This window comes from Etheostoma spectabile, chromosome 18, assembly GCF_008692095.1.
Source record: "Etheostoma spectabile isolate EspeVRDwgs_2016 chromosome 18, UIUC_Espe_1.0, whole genome shotgun sequence".
Lineage (NCBI taxonomy): Eukaryota > Metazoa > Chordata > Actinopteri > Perciformes > Percidae > Etheostoma > Etheostoma spectabile.
The window spans coordinates 12,014,629-12,033,370 of NC_045750.1; the positions used below are offsets into that span (position 1 = coordinate 12,014,629).

Consider the following 18,742-nt stretch of genomic DNA (forward strand, 5'->3'; position numbering starts at 1 on the left):
ATCTCTCACCCAGGTCCAGCAGCTCCGACTCACACGCTATTATTCTACAAACTGAAGTTAGTTTCATTAAATAACTTCTGTGTTTTTTGCCGTGGCAACCGCAATAGCAGTTACAAGCGTAAACACTGGTCCAAATACAGGTTTGCCTCTCATGCTTAACAATATACAGGTAAAAGCCAGTAAATTAAAATATTTTGAAAAACTTGATTTATTTCAGTAATTGCATTCAAAAGGTGTAACTTGTACATTCTATTATCATGCACCAGACGGATGCATTCAAATGTTTATTTCATTTAATTTTGATGATTGAAGTGGCAACAAATAAAATCCAAAATTCCGTGTGTCACAAAATTAGAATATTACTTAAGGCTAATACAAAAAAGGGAGTTTTTAGAAATGTTGGCCAACTGAAAAGTATGAAAATGAAAAATATGAGCATGTACATACTCAATACTTGTTGGGAGCTCCTTTTGCCTCAATTACTGCATAATGCGGCGTGGCATGGAGTCGATGAGTTTCTGGCACTTCTCAGGTGTATGAGAGCCCAGGTTGCTCTGAAGTGGCCTTCAACTCTTCTGCGTTTTGGTCTGCATTCCGCATCTTCCTTTTCACAATACCCCACAGATTTTCTATGGGGCTAAGGTCAGGGAGTTGGCTGGCCAATTTAGAACAGAAATACCATGGTCCGTAAACCAGGCACGGGTAGATTTTGCGCTGTGTGCAGGCGCCAAGTCCTGTTGGAACCTGAAAGCTCCATCTCCATAGAGCAGGTCAGCAGCAGGAAGACATGAGTGCTCTAAAACTTGCTGTGTAGACGGCTGCGTTGACCCTGGATCTCAGGAAACAGAGTGGACCGACACAGCAATACATGGCACCCCAAACCATCTGATGGTGGAAACTTTACACTAGACTTCAGGCAACGTGGATCCTGTGCCTCTCCTGTCTTCCTCCAACTCTGGACCTCGATTTCCAAGAGAATGCAAAATTTGCTTTCGTCAGAAAACATGACTTTGGACCACTCAGCAGCAGTCCAGCTCTTTTTTTCCTTAGCCCAGTGAGACGCTTTTCGCGCTGTTTCTTGGTCAACAGTGGCTTGACACGATGTATCGGCAGTTGAAACCCATGTCTTTCAGAGTCTCTTGGTGGTGGATCTTGAAGCACTGACTCCAGCAGCTGTCCACTCCTTGTGAATCTCCCCCCATTTTTGAATGGGTTTTTTTTCACAATCTTGACTAGGCGCGGTGATCCCTATCGCTTGTACACTTTTCTGACCACAGTTTTTCCTTCCCTTTGCCTCTCTTAATGTGTTTGGACACAGAGCTCTGAGAACAGCCAGCCTCTTCAGCAATAACCTTTTGTGTCTTTCCCTCCTTGTGCAATGTGTCGATGGTCCGCCTTTTGACAGCTGTCATCTAAGTCTTCCCCATGTTTGTGTAGGCTTCAGAACTGGACTGAGAGACCATTTAAAGCCCTTTGCAGGTTTTTGAGTTAATCAGCTGATTAGTTTGTGGCACCAGTGTCTTCAAAATGTAACCCTTACACAATATTCTAATTTTTGTGACACACGGAATTTTGGATTTTCATTTGTTGCCACTTCAAATCATCAAAATTAAATGAAATAAACATTTGAATGCATCAGTCTGTGTGCAATGAATAAATATAATGTACAAGTTGCTGCGCAAAGAGTAAGAGGAGAGATCCAAACACAGGCACGGCCAAAAGTCGTGATTGTGATTAAAATTTGATTAATTGTGCAGCCCTATAATCACTTCATTAACTTTTTAAACACTTCCATCTTTAAGCATGCTTTCCACTGCATCTGTGTTTTGCTGCTTATGTTTGTTGCCTGGCAACCACTAAGATAAATGTTGTAGCAGAACTACACATGGTTGAGGGAAGAATATGTATTAGTCATCAATAAATGATTGCATTTTTTACTGCTTTGTGTTTATCTATAAAACATTGCATATACACGGTTTATGTAGTAACCGTTTTATAAAAGCAACAAGCCAATTTAGGCTCACGCTGCTTTGTGGTTCCAAAATCACTAAACCACAGCCTCTTGTGGCTTACTACTTAAGTTATTACTGCTTACACTAAAAACACATACCACACTTGATTTTTGGTGAATGTGAATTATACCTTCCATTCCTCCACCTTCTCATCATATTTCTCTGTAGAACGTCTGTCTGACTGCAGCTTCTCCTTCATTGGCTCCAACTCCTTCTCCATCTCAATCACCTGCAAAATGTAGATCAGTCAATAATATTTAAATAAATGATCTTTTAAGTAATAAATGCACTAATCCAGTTTCAAATGCTACTGTGGGAGTGGATGAAGGGGGTTGGGAATTCCAAATTGGTAGACAAAACAGGAGAAAATGATCTCACCAAAGCCCAAGCCATTTGCTTCTGCAACTCCTCCAGTTTGGTTTGCATTTCATCAAATGACGCCAGGTTCTTGTAACGGTCTTCTTTCTCCAGGTACTTTCGCTTCAAGTCTTTCAAGCACTGTAACAGTCACATAACAATCGCAAATGGTCATATAAAACATTTAAAAAGAAAGTAGCTATGCTTTAGCAGCTAGCTATGCTGTTCAAAGGATTAAACATCCTATCCACAATAAAGCCTTACAATTGATTAACAATATATCAAAGTCCTATATTATTTTATATATAGTTAAACCTTAAATAACAGGTTTTTTTAGCCACATGTGGGTAGTAGAAACATTGCCATTTCATTACCTTTTCAGTTGTTGAAATTGTTAGCAGACAATTGCTTATTTACACATCAGACAAGTCCAATAGTCACTCTCGCTTAGTTCTGTTTTCAACTCCTGACAGAAATACTCTTCTTTAATTTATGTATTTTTTTATTTTACTTTATAATCCCACAAGGGGAAACTCCACTTCACACTCTGTTATTACACACATTACAGCAGGCCGGAATTACACACACATGCTCAGGACCTATACATGCACTAATAGAGAGATGTCAGAGTGAGGGGGCTGCCAATTGGGGGTTCGGTGCCTTGCTCAAGAGCACCTTGGCAGTGAATATTTGGGTAATTATTCTGTGTAAGGTTCATCACTACTAGCGACCACTTTCACGTTGTCATTTAAGACATTGTACTTGTTAAATATTGGTTATAGCTGGCGATGCTTACGATATAAATATATCGGCCATACAGTCTTACTTCGCTATGTTGCCCAACTTTATCTTCTGTGATATGCTTGGTGGTTTTGATGTAGGTAAAGTCTTCTCTCATCTGCTCCAGTTGGGTAGCTTTCATAAAAAACTGCAAGAGGAATTAAAAATAAAAAATATATATTTATTTTTTTAAATCACACTCAAAATTCACAAAAAAATAAAAACTATCATTTAAAAAAGTGTAGTCATATATAATTACCTTGTATTTGTCCCCCTCTCCTTTGGAGTGAAGGAAGTATTTGCTCATCTCTTGAGTCAATACTGACACAGGATTGTTGACCTTTGGAATAAAGTTAATGACTCCCTCTCACTAACACATTAACACAGGTTCATCCAGCAGAATTTCATTTTGTTGTAAGGAAGATTAAACACTATACTGTATGTTGTTTGCATAGCTCATACCTGTATGTTAAAATTGTCCAAGATTGACAACAGCTCTTCCTTTTTGGTTGACACAAGTTGACCTATGGGAGTTAAAAGAAAAATGTGTTCATGACTCCCAAATAATACACTGTAGATTCAAAAAGCTACCAGAAGTGGTAATTTGCTTACACTCTGTCTTATAGTGTTTATCAATTTGGATACTAAAATTGCTTTATTTTACTATGTGTCGAGATATGGAAAAGCAGCAGATTCTCACATTTAAAAAGCTGGAGCAATCAAATGTTTTGCCATTTTTGGTAAAAACATAACTTAAATGACGAATCCACCAAAATCCCCCCTTTTCATTTTCTGATGGTTGAATAATTTCAAATTTTGTCCATATTTGTCCTTTTTTAAAGGTGGTAAACGTTTAAAATGACTTAAATATGATATATTGTTGTAGTAGCTAGTTTAGCAGTAGTCTTACCAAATACTTAGGGAAAAGATGTAATTCATAACTTTTCATGGTCTTTACCTGACTTGCTCCTCAGCTTATAGGTTCTCAACCCCTCACGTGTTATTCTCAGGTCTACTATGATGGCTGGACCATACACCTCAGGTTTGTAAGCATCCTTTCCTTTGTTACGCAGGGTAATCGATACATCAGCTGAGCTGAAGAAAGAGAGTAAAACACATTTAATCTATTGCCAGTCAAGGGAAGCATTTAGTAGACATTACTTGTGATAAATTGCACAATTTCACATACAGTATATAATTGGACTTTTACTGCCTCAAAGAGTAAAGACAAAGATACTTTATGCATCGTCAAATTTAAGACTAAACAGACAGTCACTTAAAGGCCACTATGACCTGCATGACAAAACGAATGTACATCATACGGTGTGGTGCAAGGTTTACCTTTCTCCTTCCTTCACAAATCCCTTGAGTGATAATCCTCTGTTTGTGGCATGTGCATTCCCACCTAAGGCAACTATGAGAGCTGTCAGAACGGCACTCTTTCCACCTGTCACCCAAGCAATTTATGCACAGAATAAAAAATATTTTAGACAATGTACTTGAAAGAACTAAATGGAAAATAAGAGACACAAAAGAACAGAAGGTATTCCAGAAAGATTAGCCAACATGTACAGCAAAAAGCTTGACTTAAGTTTACATATATGTAAAGACATGATTTAGGTTTAAGTTGGTACACAGATACAACTAAACAGCGGAAACACACCGCATGCGTATATTATTTTAATTAACCTTTATTTATCTAGCTAAATAGATTGATAACTTCATTTGTAACGACAACCTGTCACATTCACAGTTACACCTAGAGATGGTCCGATACTATTTTTTGCTTTCCAATACCGATTCTGATACCTGAACTTGCGTATCGGCCGATACCAAGTACAGATCCGATACCAGTGTAAAATATATTTTTTATGTTTTAACAACTGTATACTACTATCCCTGAATGGATGTGATTTCTATCTTTGTTGTCAGTCTGGCTCAGGTCTTGTCAGTCTGGCTCAGGTCTTTGTGAATGCCACAGAACTTGCCTTTATTATCCAGTTTGACAGTCAGTCATAACGGGGAAAAGAACAAACTACTTTAACGTAGATTTTCTTTAGGGCTTTATTACGTAGTATCGGATCGGTGCATAAACTCCAGTACTTCCGATAACAATCCCAGTGTTTTAGGCAGTATTGAAGGCAATACCAATACTGGTATCGGTATAGGAACATCTCTAGTTACACCTACCATACCTCGAAGCTGCCTAGTACAACCAGTCTGATCTGCTGGCCACTGAGCAGCTCAAATGGAGCGGTTGGGGTTAAGGGCCTTGCTTAAAGGCACCTTGGTGGTGGCAATGAGGGAGGGACAAGCGCTGCTCTTTCACTTTCCCCACCCAAGTCAGGGGATTGAACCGGTGACCTCCCGGTTTAAGAAATTGGAAACTATGAATTCTCTTAATTCAGTTAGTATTTTTTCTGTGATACCCCACTTGTTAAGTGGTTACACTCACTTCCATTGTTGCCAACAACAAAGTTGACATTGGAACCAAAAGTGAACGGGCCGAGGAGAGAGTGGCACATAAAGTTCTTCAGTGTGATGCTCTCCACAATTCCTGCACTCACTACCTCATCAACACATGGTACCTAAACACAGTGGAAATAGGCATGTCATTTCACTCAATACATGTTACATGATACAATAGTATACTCTGCAAGTTTCTTATCTTTTACTTACATCCTGAGAGAATCGGTTAAGACACACAGACTTAAGGTAAACAAAACAAAAAATAGACATGTTCCTATAGGAACAAAATCTAGAAGATATATTTTACAGCATGACAGTAACGTAACCTGTCTATTCGGTAGAGGATCTTCCTGGTCACTATCAGAAACACTGTCATCTTCCACGTCTTCCTCCACCGCAGGTTTGACCCTTTTGTTGGTGTTGTCACTGACAGGGCTGCTCTTCCGTTTAGACATCTTGGTCCCCTAACGTTAACCACACTTGGAGAGAAAGAAACTGAAAGTAAACACCTCATAGTTTCTAGCCTAGAGTCAAGCTGTTACTTTAACTTTTAACGGCGACTATTGTTCTCCTAAAACCAAAATCGGTTTAATATAATGGCCGCAGGTGAAACGATAACAGCGATACGCTATAACAGGTTAACGTTAGCTGCGTTTTAAACTAGCTTAGCTATCTGGCTAACTGACGCTATCGTAACATGCTATAGACAGAACGTCAACAACTATTTAGCCAGCAGCTGGGTATGTTATCGTTAGTTTTGCGTTGTTATACGAAATTGCAAGGACTGGTATATTATAAAGCGACTGCTTACCTAGTTTGCGGCAGCCGCACACAAAATACAGCACACAGCGAGGACCACTACCGCTTATTGATTCGATTCGCGCCCACTAATTACCGGGAAATCTCGCGTGAATAAAAATGTGTTGCTTTTTCCTTTTGGGCTGTCCATACAAGTAAGCAACTGAAAAAGATTTGTAATGTGGCATACAAAATAGAATTAGGGTGCAAAAGTGCCTGTACAAAAATATATTCTCACAATAAACGACTTTTGCGGTTGAAGTGAAAGACTCGGCTGATAAGTGGATTGCTTATTATTCAAAACTGATGTAGACTTGAAGAAGGCTATTAAGTCAACGCTATACCATTGTTTTACTGTGTCATTAACCTACATTGTATCCAGTCTGGGTACACAGTCCTAACACAGTTCCTTTACTTAAGATGACTTTTGATATTTTTACAGCATTGATGTCCTACAACTTTACCAACACTAAAGTGTGGACTAAAACCATCATTTACTCTGCGGAAATTCATGTTTTCCATCCAATCTACCAGCCCATCTGTGAAGAAGAGTACAAAAGCAACAGCATTGAAATAACCACTATGCTTTAGGTATATTTGCATATTCAGCGACTTTTCATTCATCAATTCGCGCCATAGCGGAACACATTGCAACACTAAATTAATTATTTTGCATATAATTTCTATTCAATTTTTAGGAAAGATTATAGTTCTGGAACACCTATCCAATCCTACAGTGTGTGATTGTAAATGCAGAAGCAGAATGTAAAAATACTTACTGCTTAACTCTACAATTAATTAATCGGATGCAAACATTCTAAACTAAATAAAACATTACATCCAGTGACATGCAAGTCCCTATGGCAACAAAAAAAATACTTATCTTAAACCAGAGACCTGTTCAAACATTTATTGCCGCCAGTCAACGTTTGTTTGTAATGCACATTTGAGGAAGTCTAATTATCTTAGAAGGCCCCTGAAGTTTAGTCAAATCTTCTTTTATTCAACTCTTAAAGTTAAAGGTAGTGCTCTAAAAGTATAATAAGTATAATACCCTTAATTCTGTGACAGGGTTACTGTAATAATCAACCCACAAATTTGCTTTTAATACCTTAGACCATGTTTAAATCTCCAGACATACTCTGAATGTTGATACAAAAACATTTATTGAATAATATAAATTACATTTTTTTTATTTTTAATTTTGACATTTAAAATTGATGCTTTTAAACCAAGTGTTGGATTGTAGAGTGTAGTCAGTACTCAGTGGAGTGGGTTCCTTCCATTTCCACCTGCTAGAAGAAAAAACAAAACTGGATCAAGGCATAGAAAGCCTGCTTCACTTTACCTGCTATGACAAGTGAAAATGTTCTTCCTACTAGAAGTCTTTGTCTTATAAAGCCACTGCTACCATGCAAAAGCCATGCCTCCAAATCTTACATTATGCATTTCCACGTTGTCTGATATGACAGAAATGTAGTCACTTTACCTTTTTGAGAACTTGGATATGAAAATCACAGAGCAACACATACACCTGAGTTTAAGTAGCTACTGATCAGTCAAGTGTGTGCACAATCAGCTGATTTGAAGTATTGAAGTACTCAGCAAGAGGCCTCCTGTGGCATCAAATCACTAGATGGAGCCAAACTCCAGTCAGACAATAAGGGTCTCGGTTTATGTTCTGGAGGCTGCCATAGATTTCAATCTTGTCTGGATTATATTTGCTGTTTTTCAATTCCACTGTTACTTACCTATTCAGTAAACCCACTATTTTAAATCCGTGAAGTCCATTTAGTGAAACTCTGAACCAAGCCCCTCTCATCCGTTTTAGTTGGTCAAATGAATTGGTAATTGGTATAAATTGTTACACTGTTTTTCTTTCTGATGATTTATCTGCGTGAACCTACCTTGAACCAATCCTCCTTTCCTCTGGTAACACTTTCTTATCTATTTACTCTCACATCATCGACGTGAAGAGAGCGATTGTTAGAATAGTAGTTTTTATTTTGCATGTAATCTTTTTTTAACACATAAACTTTGAACTGTTTTGAATAGTCTATAAGTATTGCATGTCCCTTAAACAATCCCATGGTCAACATTAGCTGTTTGAAAATGTGATTGTGAAACTTGTAGGAGGGATACATGTTGTGTCAGATGGCAATTTCTGCCTAAAACGTATGTCTCTCCATAATGCCCAGACTCTGCCCTTCCATCAAATGTTTTAATTTATACATACTTCAGATCACGCCTAATTCCCTTGGGGAATATGGAGAAGTGTGTATAATTTTATTTTTGGCCACCAAGCTGAAGAATCTTTCATGGTCCATATCATTTTAACACCCAGAAATGAAGTGTTTGCTAAAAGCTGGAGGTTACCCTGGCTCTCAATGAATACATGTCCCTGACAGCCAATAAGTTCTCCCCTTTGTGTCCGGTGTTATTCTCTTTCTGCAAAGTGCGGGATTACATTCTTTTCTAACCTCCTCCATCATTTTGGCAATGTTCAGCATTGCAGAAGGCAAGCATATTTTTTTAACCTACAGCTTTAATGTCAAAAGATAAGTTAGGATGCAAGGTTCCTCCTTTTGAAGAGTTTGGTTTGCAGTCTCAAACACAGGGATTGGCCAGCTTAAAAAAGAGAGCATAACGTTTTAACTGTGGAGCAGTTAGACCACCCAGATGTGATTTATTGACTTTATTACTATACATTCACTTAGTAAATGAGCCATGATGAAGTAATCCATTCAGGAGTAAAGGCCATGTGATTGTAGTTTGCTGTTTAGGTTTCCTGGGAAAGACCAGCAGCCAACCTCAGCCTTAACCTCAACGGAACAATTATATTGTCATCTTGGTTGTTTTCTTCTTTTTGTTTCAGCTATCTTCTAGCAGTGATAATGTGCAGTTGTTGTGTTAAATACAATTACATTTAAAAAAATGTTATTCTTTACCCATCAAAATGGCTTTGGTTCTGAGTAGTAGATTAATTCATTTTTATTAGGACAATGCACATTAATCAACATTTCTGTAAATGTGTCAGTGTTAGCCAGTTGACTTATTTTCAACTATAATCTTAGTTACCTAGCATGGAAGGTGGGAAGAAACCAGAGCACCCAGAGGAAACCCAGGCAAACATGCAAACTCCACGCAGAAAGGCCTGGAACAACCTGGATTCAAACCATAAACCTTCTTGCTGTGAGGCAGAACCAGTGCTCACCTCTGAGCCACCATGTTGCCTCATTAGTCACTGGAGAAAAGTCATTTTGATTTGGATCTCTTTTGAAACATTCTGGAGGCCCAATAAAGGTCACTCTTGTGAGGAGGAAGGATTTGCACCTTTAAGGGCTTTGTGCCAAATCCTCCACACAAGGCGGTCCATTGGAATGCACTTCCACTCATGCACATAACATCTGTTGACAACATACCTGACCTCCTGAGAAAAGGGGTACTTTTTATTACATCCCTGAGAGCTGCGACAAGTGGACAACATGAAGTCCAAATCTCTTCCAAGGTTGTTTGATAGAAATTCAGCATCAGGCGAGACTCTGAATACACAAGCAGCAAAATATCAACGGCATGTAAACTGCGTGGATCACCAAGAGAGCCTGTATCAATCTGAGCACAATGACAGCCAGCCATTGGGCCACAACGGCAGACAAAATGAGAAGAGCCAGAGAGAAGTTCATTTTGCATTTCTGCAAGAGAAGTACGAGCCACTGGTGGATGAGGAGGCGCATGTCAACGCAAAAGTAGAGAAGAAGAAAAGGAAGAAAGAAAAGTACAAGAAAGTAAAGAAGGTTGGTGTTACCAGATTACATTTTCTTGACCTGTTAATATTTAATGAAAATGAAACACTGTAAAAGTTCAAATGTAAAACACAATTGTTTTCAGTCTCAATTAAATTGATTTAATTCATTAATTATTGAAAAAACTGCAAAACTACTAAAATGAATCTGCACATATCTGTTGTCCCTCTGCTATAAAGTATCCTGAAAATTTGAATTTGCTCAATATGTGGGTCAATTTAGGACGTTGTGTTACGTGATGTTACTGCATCATTATCCCCATGTAGTTTGTAATTATTGAGATAATAATTTAACTCATAAAAAATAAAAACTGAATTGAGCACAGCTTTAGTGCTAACAAACCACTGAAAGGTTGTATGTCTACAATGAAACAAACGAGATCATCACAGTTAAGATACAATGTATGAATTGAATTAATATACTTGAATTGGTAGAACTTTTGTCTTTTCTTGTCGTTTCAATTTGGGTAAGTTGAAATGGGAACTCAACAGCACATCAATCACCAATGTCATTCAAATTATTCTAATACAGTGTTGATTATAGAAGAATCGTGGAACTAGTGAGAACATGAAACTACAGAAATAAGCTGAGTAAAGTAATGGAATGATTGCAGTTCAAGTATTACCTGAACTGAAGTCAATAAGTCAAGACAGTAAAACCCTAAAAATCCTCTTCAATTACATGCACAACATCAAATCTTCTTTTCAGTGACAAAAAATGCAGCACAGTTTGTAGAGTAGCAGAAGTACTTTGTGATGTTTGATTTTCTTTATGTTGTGATTCATGAGGAAATGGTTCATGACCACAATACATTTATCAGTAAGCTGGTATTCTTGTTTATACTCTTTTCAGTCATTCAAGACCTACATGAATCTGTAGAAACATGCTGAAGAGTGTCAGGTAACTAATCAGAAATGTGCAACAGGCTACTTAAGTTCATTCTTCACCACGGAAAAGGTAGTTAGTCAAATACATCTTCAATCAAGGTTCAATAACGTGTTATTAGCGTAGTCAAACCATCCTATTTATAATCTCTACCTCATTTTTGTGTCATCAGTTTGGTAGTTGACTCAATAATCAGTTTTAAGTTTAAACTATTGAGTTCAACAAGTGAGTAGAGTCAAGTTGTACGACATTGAGGAAGTTCAGTATTGTTTTCTGTTTTTCCAAAACCATCTGACTTCCTGCATCCGCTTCAGTCAGCCTTTTCCGGTGCAAAAAGTACAGGAGACAATGGTGTTCACGGGGCTTTTTGTTTACATTTTAGGGATGAATGCAGACTCCTCCCGTGCTGCTGTTGTTCTAAAACACCACATGTGCCGGTTGCTTCAATCTGATTTAATGTCAATTCTTAATTGCCCTATCTTCAACCTAATTTTGTTAAAACAACTTGTAAGCTTGGTATCATCTGAATAATGTGGGAATGAAAAGGATTATATCATAGTTGTGTGATTTAATTCACATTTGAATCCTCCTCTGAAGGAGTAGATTATTTAGAATAGTCTGTAGATTATATTATTGTTTGTCTACATAGTTGATTATTATGGCTGTATGTTTGTCTTTCAGAATGTTGGCAAGGCACTGCGCTCTACCTGGAAGTGTCTAATGCTTGGGCTGTACAATTTTGCCCTTGGCTACTCTACTCCGATCACCATGGCTGCTACTTTTGTCCCCGACTTTCACCCAGGCAGAAATACGACCTGAGCCAAACCACACGCAGCTCCTCCGGTTTATTTGCAAACTGTACTGTATATACCACTTCATATGTTTATAATGATTGTCTATTTAAAATGTAGTTTTTATATTGGTTTCTACAAATTGTATTCAGAATATTCTTATGCTTCTATAAAATAGGCCTTTTTTAACAGCAGAACTTTTGACTTATCAGCGTAGGAAAAACAGGAATTACCATGACAGCTGTCTCAGTCGTCATTTATTCCATCATTTACAGTGACGTGTTCTTGATCTTGTTAATCCTAATGTTCTACTGTTGGGCATAATATACCTTATGGCATACTTTTTTAACCAGATTTGCAGAAATATGAAATTAAGATCCTAGAATTAGAGACAGAGTCTTTGAAATCTCTTTTTGCATAAACTTATTGCACTCTAACACCTTAAGCCTAAATCACATATTTCTCATGTAACATGTGCCTTTTTTCACTTGGAGAATGTCTTTTTATCAAGAATCTAGCTGGTGTTTGCATGTGTGCAGAGGGAAAATGTGGGAATGGGCACCTGCTGCAGGAATGACAGGAACATTTACTGTAGCTGCAGATAAAGTGAATCAGGGCAGATACCCCCTTACAGGCAGGAAAGACATCATGATTTGAAAAGATGAGTAAATTAAGGCTGAAAGGATGCAGGCATAGTGAGTAAAGAAAACAGGCCACCCCCTCCTCTCAGAGCGGAGCAACTGGACCACTGATCTCAAGAGTATTTTTCAATTCTCAAACTGTCTAAGCAATAATTGGACAACCGACTGCTGATGACTGGAGGTGATGGGGATTAGGAGGTTTAGATTTCTGTGGGGTACAAGTATATGATGATTTTCAGAATGGAATATACAGCTAGACCCAAACACTTTGGCATTTCTACAGGTGGGAGTTAGTTCATTTTTAAATGAGATGAGATTCAACTTTATTGTCATCACACATGTACAGGTACATTGCAACGAAATGCAGTGTAAATGTTCTTCAAGTCATGATATTTATAAGTTGGTGCATGATAACATGTTAATAAACTGTTTGACAAACTGCAATCATTTATTAATGGTGGACAGAGGAGTGTGCTAAAGCAATAAAGTCTTGAAATAAAGCCTTTAAAGTGCTAAAAAGACACAAATACCAGATTCTTATTGAATATCAAAGGATGCAAGCTCATAAGGAAAATAGAATGTTTTGAGGAAATTTTGTAATTCAGAGGCAACAGAGACAGAAATTGATAAGATATGAGGGATGATTAGAATACTAGATGGGACCACAAAGAAATGTAGACATCTGCTGTAACAGATGAAAAAAAGATGATATGCTGCCAAACATTTGTTAAAGTTCAGATCATATTTGAGACTAGGGGAGAAGAGGGAGAGATGCTTGCTAGAGAATGATATTACAATGAGAAGATATCAATAATTTATAAGTATTTCATTTACAAAGGCATCGCTGAATCGCGCTATTAGGAAACCAACCGAGGATGTCTCCACCAGGCAAATACTTTATGTGATGAAAAATCATCTTTGTGAGACAGCTAAGGCATCTTACTTGAACAGTATATTACAGTAGCCTAAGGCAAAAGGGAAAGTTGTCGCAAAGCTTGAAAGAGACTGTCGTAGGCAAGCACCACCCACAAACCAGGGAAAGAATACACTCATCCAGGGAATTATCAAGCTAATGCTTAACATGTCATTTCTGTAAGCGAATAGAAAAAATGACACATTGTATGTGATTTATGGGACATTTTGCAAGTTCAGGAAATGAGAGTTCTTGTTTTTTCATATATACAGTATGTGTTTTGTATTTTGGTATTAATGCTAGTGGCCTTAAATTAGAGTCAGTTTTAATTTTTTAATCTAAAATTTGTCATTGCCTATGTTATTCATGAAGAAACTGTTCCAGGGCTGAAGTGCAGTTCCTCAAATGGCCACTCGAGGCGAGTCAATCCACATGAGCACACCATGATGGATTTACCCACATGTTAAAAATCCCAACGTCACAGCAGCATGTTTACATCCTTCTACAACAAAGGTTTTTGTTCCTATAGATAATTTCCCCCTAAACAACTTACCTTTGTTTTATCAATTCGACATCAATACAAAAAAGATTTCCATCCAGGTAACATTATAACCTTACTTAGAGAAAAAATATAACTGTAAATATTTAATTTAAGGATGGCACTTAATACATAAACAGAAAAGAAGAAAGTAGAAAACAATACAAAAAATACATAAAGTACAATACAAAGACAAGATGAGTTGGAATGAAAGCTAACCCAATTGCTTAAAAAAAAATCTTGCGCTAGATCAGCCATATAAATAGTTTCCTTATTATTAATAATTTGGACAGACTCAAAAAAGTTCCAAAATTTAATTATGAAGTGAGTAAATGCTGGCCAAGATTTAGAACATTTCACTTTATGGATATCAAATTCCCCTTTATTAGTAGGTTGACAATCCTGTTTTGTTTTGTTCTTGTTATTATATAAGAAAAACGTCTTTTGCTTCCAGTTAAATTTGTGATTTTTTGAATATTTAGACAGTTATCAATTTTTTTTTCCAACTCTACAGAAAACTGACACTCCCAGAATAGATGTACAATAGTTTCTTCTTCAATTTTACAAAATTCCCATTTACTATCCACAGCCGCAAATCTTGAAACAAATTTGTTTGTAAGATGAATATTGTGCAGTATTTCAAATTGTAATTCTTTTTGCTTATTGGGAATAACAAATTTGTACGGTAGAAGCAATGTTGATTCTCAGTGAATGTTAGAATATAAAGAGTTTATTTGTACATTTAGGACTTTTATATTTATTTCATTAACAAAGAAAGTCAAATCCAATTCTTGCAATTCTTGTTTGAGTGGCATTTCATTAGTTGAAGAATTCCACTAGAATGTATTACCATTGGGTATTAAATATTTTATAACTTACTATTAAGCCATATGTATTTCTTTAACTGCTTACGATGTATTAAGAGAACGGTGCGTTAATTTGAATAATTGTTTCTTTATTACATGAAAAAGAAAATAAATGATCTGAGAGAAAAAAATATTTGAAAGAAAACGTTTTCATACCAATGGCAAAAAATATCTCTCAAAATACTTTTTAAACTCTCAAATATATATGTTTTATATAAAAAGAATTCTCTCAAACCAAGTGTTGCGTACGTTAACTACGTATTCACCTCGGTGACGTAATTCTTTGGCGACAGAAGATCGCCTTCCGTAGTCTTTTTACTTGTTTACGTGAGCCTGTGCTAAGCAGAGTTTTGTGAGGATGACAGACCACAAAGCAGAAAATGTCAGCTCTATCCCCATCGATGGGTTCAGCAATTTAAGAATTACATCGATATGGACGTTTCTCTTGTCTGTAAGTTAGCTTCATTTTAAGTTAGCTAAATTTCCTGACTCGAGCTGCTAGCTAGTTAGCAATTGGTTAGCTATGGAGACCATCGCTTTAGAGCAGTTATATTTCAATTAAAGGGACCAATGTGATTCTTCTTTTTTGTTTACTGTTTGCAGGTGCAATGGTCGGAGCCTTGGCTAATCGGGCTGTTAGTGTTTCACGTTGTGTGTTTGTTTCTGACCGTGGTGACGTGCAGGTATTACAAAGCTCAGATTTGTCACTTCCTGCTCATGGGTAAGTAAATAAGACAGATACCTACCTTACCCTTAATGTAATGTTGATTGATAGCGAGTATAGTATAAAACGAACATACATGTACATCAGTGGTGTAACTATTGTAATGGGTGTACTATATATGTATATGTATGTATATATAAATATATATGTATGTATGTAATATTATTATATATGTGTGTATTTATATATGTATAGGTGTGTGTATGTTGATGTATGTATGTATGTATGTATAGTGTATGTGTATATGTGTATGTATGTGTATATATAAAATATGTGTGTGTGTATATATGTATGTATATATGTATATATAGTATGTATGTGTATATATATATGTATGTATGTATGTTGTGTATATATATATGTATGTATGTATGTGTATATTATAGTATGTATGTATGTGTGTATATATATATGTATGTATGTATGTATTATATATATATATATATATGTATGTATATATATGTATGTATGTGTATATATATATAAATGTATATGTATGTGTGTGTGTATGTATGTGTATATATATATTATATATATATAAATAAAATGGCCAGAATATTCCTTTGGGGAAGGAGAGGACATATTGTGTGGGGGTCTTGGTGTCCTCCCCCAGGGAAGGACAGCCTTATTTAGCCTGTGCAAATAAAAAGAACACAAATCGATAATTTAAAATATATAAAAAATAAATGGAAAGTATGTTGTTGCTTGTCATTGGGCATTTTTAAGTGGGTATATGGATGGAAATCCTAACGCTTTCTTGGGTATACTTCGTATAGAGTACACCATTGATGGACATATTTAGTTGTGATGTTGATACCGTTACCTGTGACATACCTGTATTTTTCACATGTAGGTGTTTTTTCTCAGACATTTATCCCAAGATTTACTGTTATTGATGCTAGTTTACAGTAGTTAATTATATACAGTACATAAGCAAGAATACCATCAAAATGAAAAGATGTGTGCAGGTGATTAAAAGGCAGTAATGAAACAAAGCATCCATCACTTTAATCTGTGTTGCTTTGATCTGGATTTGAAAATGTCTCTGTTTGTTTTGGACATACATTTAATTTATGCACACTGACATACTGTATAATGCTTTCTAACGTAGATATTTATCAAATGTTTATGTTACGTATTTTTCGTCTCATTTTTATCAAGTTACTACCATGGGTGTGATATAAGACGGTTTCGCTGGTCAAGGACAACTACTCCCAACTACTAATACTAGAAAGTAGTTCCTATACTGAAAAACACATTGCCATGTGCGTGCGTGCGTGCGTGCGTGCGTGCATGCGTAAAGACTGACATATACAGTATCTCAAAACTGGTTAAAAGTAAGTCCTGTATACCACAAGATTTTTAATGATAAGTAACCAGATGCTGACCAGATCAAAGTAAAGAAAATGGGGAAAGTTGAGTTTTGGGGCTAACTGTCTGTGCTTTGTGTTCTCTGACTGACATTACCTCTCTCTCATAGTTGGCCTGGTGTATAGTGCTGAATATCTGAATGAGCTGGCAGCAATGAACTGGAGGTAAGACCAGTGTTCAACAGTATTTTATTTAGTGTGTGTGTGTGTGTGTGTGTGTGTGTGTGTGTGTGTGTGTGTATAAAGGCTCTGTTGTTCAAAAACGGGACACATGCAGGCTTTTTTTTGTTTTTGCAGATCATTTTCTAATTTCCAGTACTTTGATTCCACGGGCATGTTTATATCTTTGGTCTACTCTATTCCTCTTCTTCTGAATACAGTCATCATTGTGGTAAGCTTTATTGTTTATCCTCATATTGCCACAGCAAAGAAATTATGAAACCACTACTCAACACCTGTTTATATGTGTTGTACATTTTCAGATGGTGTGGGTGCACAGGACCTTTTCCACTATGACTGAGCTAAAGACACTCCAGCTCAAGCGAAAGGTCCGCCGAGAGAAGAGAGAAAAGAATGACTGATCCCTCTTATTATGTCCAAAAATGGGCTTCATTGGGAGGAAAAAGAATCCGTGTCTCTACAATGCTAATCCTGACTTTTGGCAGATTCCTTCTTGTGACCGTACAAAAGATTGTTTGTTGATGTCAGTCAGGACCGGGTGTCTGGTTTTTGGTAGCGGCTTTTGAAAAATGCCACTGAATGTACTGTAAACTAAAAGCTAAATGAGGACCAAAGGACATTTACTGTTTTGTATTTAACGTTGTTTTAAAGTGTGTTAAAACCGCACAATGAAAAAAAGCAGCGCTGTAGATTTAAGACTGCAGAAGGGCGTCAATGGATCACAGAGAAGAAAAGAAATAATCATTTGTCAAGAACCTTTGTACTATATGGTGTTATGATGTTGTCATTGGCATAAATCAATGACTGATCATTATCAATCCATTGATTTAGGAGTAGGAAAGTAAATTTTGACAAAAATTTTGAGTTCTGCCTTTGCATTTTTAAAGTTTGCTCACAGGAAACCATGAACTATTTACTTCATTCAACAAATCCTCAACAGGCTACTGTGGGCTAAACCCACATCAAAGTGATTTTATGCTAGTTTAGATGGCTTTGTATCCTAGAATCAGTTGAACTTGTCTGACAACTTTCACACAGTGTGGGGGGTTGGAGGGGGAAATAAGGTCCTATGAACCGGCACAGTCCTCCATGTGAGAGGGGTGGCTGTTCATAATACTGGGCTCATAACTTTTCCACTTCATCCATTTTGACTCGTCCTAATAGGAAAAGAACAGGTGTCACTCAAAGCAACAAGGGTTCTGTTTTATTCATGTGTCAGTGTGCCAGCGTGCACAATACCAAGACCCTGAGACTGAAGCCACTAAACGGAATTTAACCGGCATTAATCTTATTTACATCTTTGTTTTTTCTGCTGCGACTTTTCAAAATGTCCAATGAAAAAGGCTTTTATAACTCTGCAGGGCCCCACAAAGTGACAACCCAACACCGGTCCTCATCCAGACTTGATTACCCAAAATTGAACTGCTCCACCGTGCTTTGTAGTTTTTCTTCTTCAATTTGCATGTATTATCTGTAGATTAAAGCTGCCAAATGTTTTGGATTATAGTCCAAATTATGCAGGAATGTATAAGGACCAAAAAGCATTCCAAAACATTTTATTTTGATAATGTTTTAAATGAACAGTAAATTAAACACATGATACAAAATATACAAA

General features: G+C 36.8%; 3 protein-coding genes across 3 annotated transcripts in view; 2 read left to right on the forward strand and 1 right to left on the reverse strand.

Moving 5' to 3' along the window:
• Positions 1 to 6,564, reverse strand: part of LOC116706308 (structural maintenance of chromosomes protein 6) — a 22,468-nt gene extending 15,904 nt beyond the window's left edge. Inside the window, 10 exon segments of the mRNA XM_032543061.1 lie at positions 2,143 to 2,241; positions 2,391 to 2,510; positions 3,196 to 3,297; positions 3,409 to 3,489; positions 3,612 to 3,673; positions 4,108 to 4,244; positions 4,491 to 4,596; positions 5,605 to 5,737; positions 5,945 to 6,082; positions 6,423 to 6,564. Of these exon segments, the coding sequence (XP_032398952.1) occupies positions 2,143 to 2,241; positions 2,391 to 2,510; positions 3,196 to 3,297; positions 3,409 to 3,489; positions 3,612 to 3,673; positions 4,108 to 4,244; positions 4,491 to 4,596; positions 5,605 to 5,737; positions 5,945 to 6,073 (969 nt within the window). The 5' untranslated portion in view covers positions 6,074 to 6,082; positions 6,423 to 6,564.
• Positions 6,565 to 9,699: 3,135 nt separating this feature from the next.
• LOC116706634 (uncharacterized protein C1orf115) lies at positions 9,700 to 13,055 on the forward strand. The gene is made up of 2 exons (XM_032543572.1): positions 9,700 to 10,210; positions 11,786 to 13,055. The coding sequence occupies exons 1-2, from the start codon at positions 9,902 to 9,904 to the stop codon at positions 11,921 to 11,923; spliced, it is 447 nt and encodes a 148-aa protein (XP_032399463.1). The 5' UTR covers positions 9,700 to 9,901; the 3' UTR covers positions 11,924 to 13,055.
• A 2,054-nt stretch (positions 13,056 to 15,109) lies between these two features.
• Positions 15,110 to 17,982, forward strand: tmem18 (transmembrane protein 18). Its single transcript, XM_032543547.1, has 5 exons — positions 15,110 to 15,304; positions 15,457 to 15,574; positions 17,058 to 17,112; positions 17,245 to 17,338; positions 17,430 to 17,982. Exons 1-5 carry the CDS (start codon positions 15,212 to 15,214, stop codon positions 17,526 to 17,528), a joined length of 459 nt encoding a protein of 152 aa, XP_032399438.1. The 5' UTR covers positions 15,110 to 15,211; the 3' UTR covers positions 17,529 to 17,982.
• Positions 17,983 to 18,742: the final 760 nt, after the last annotated feature.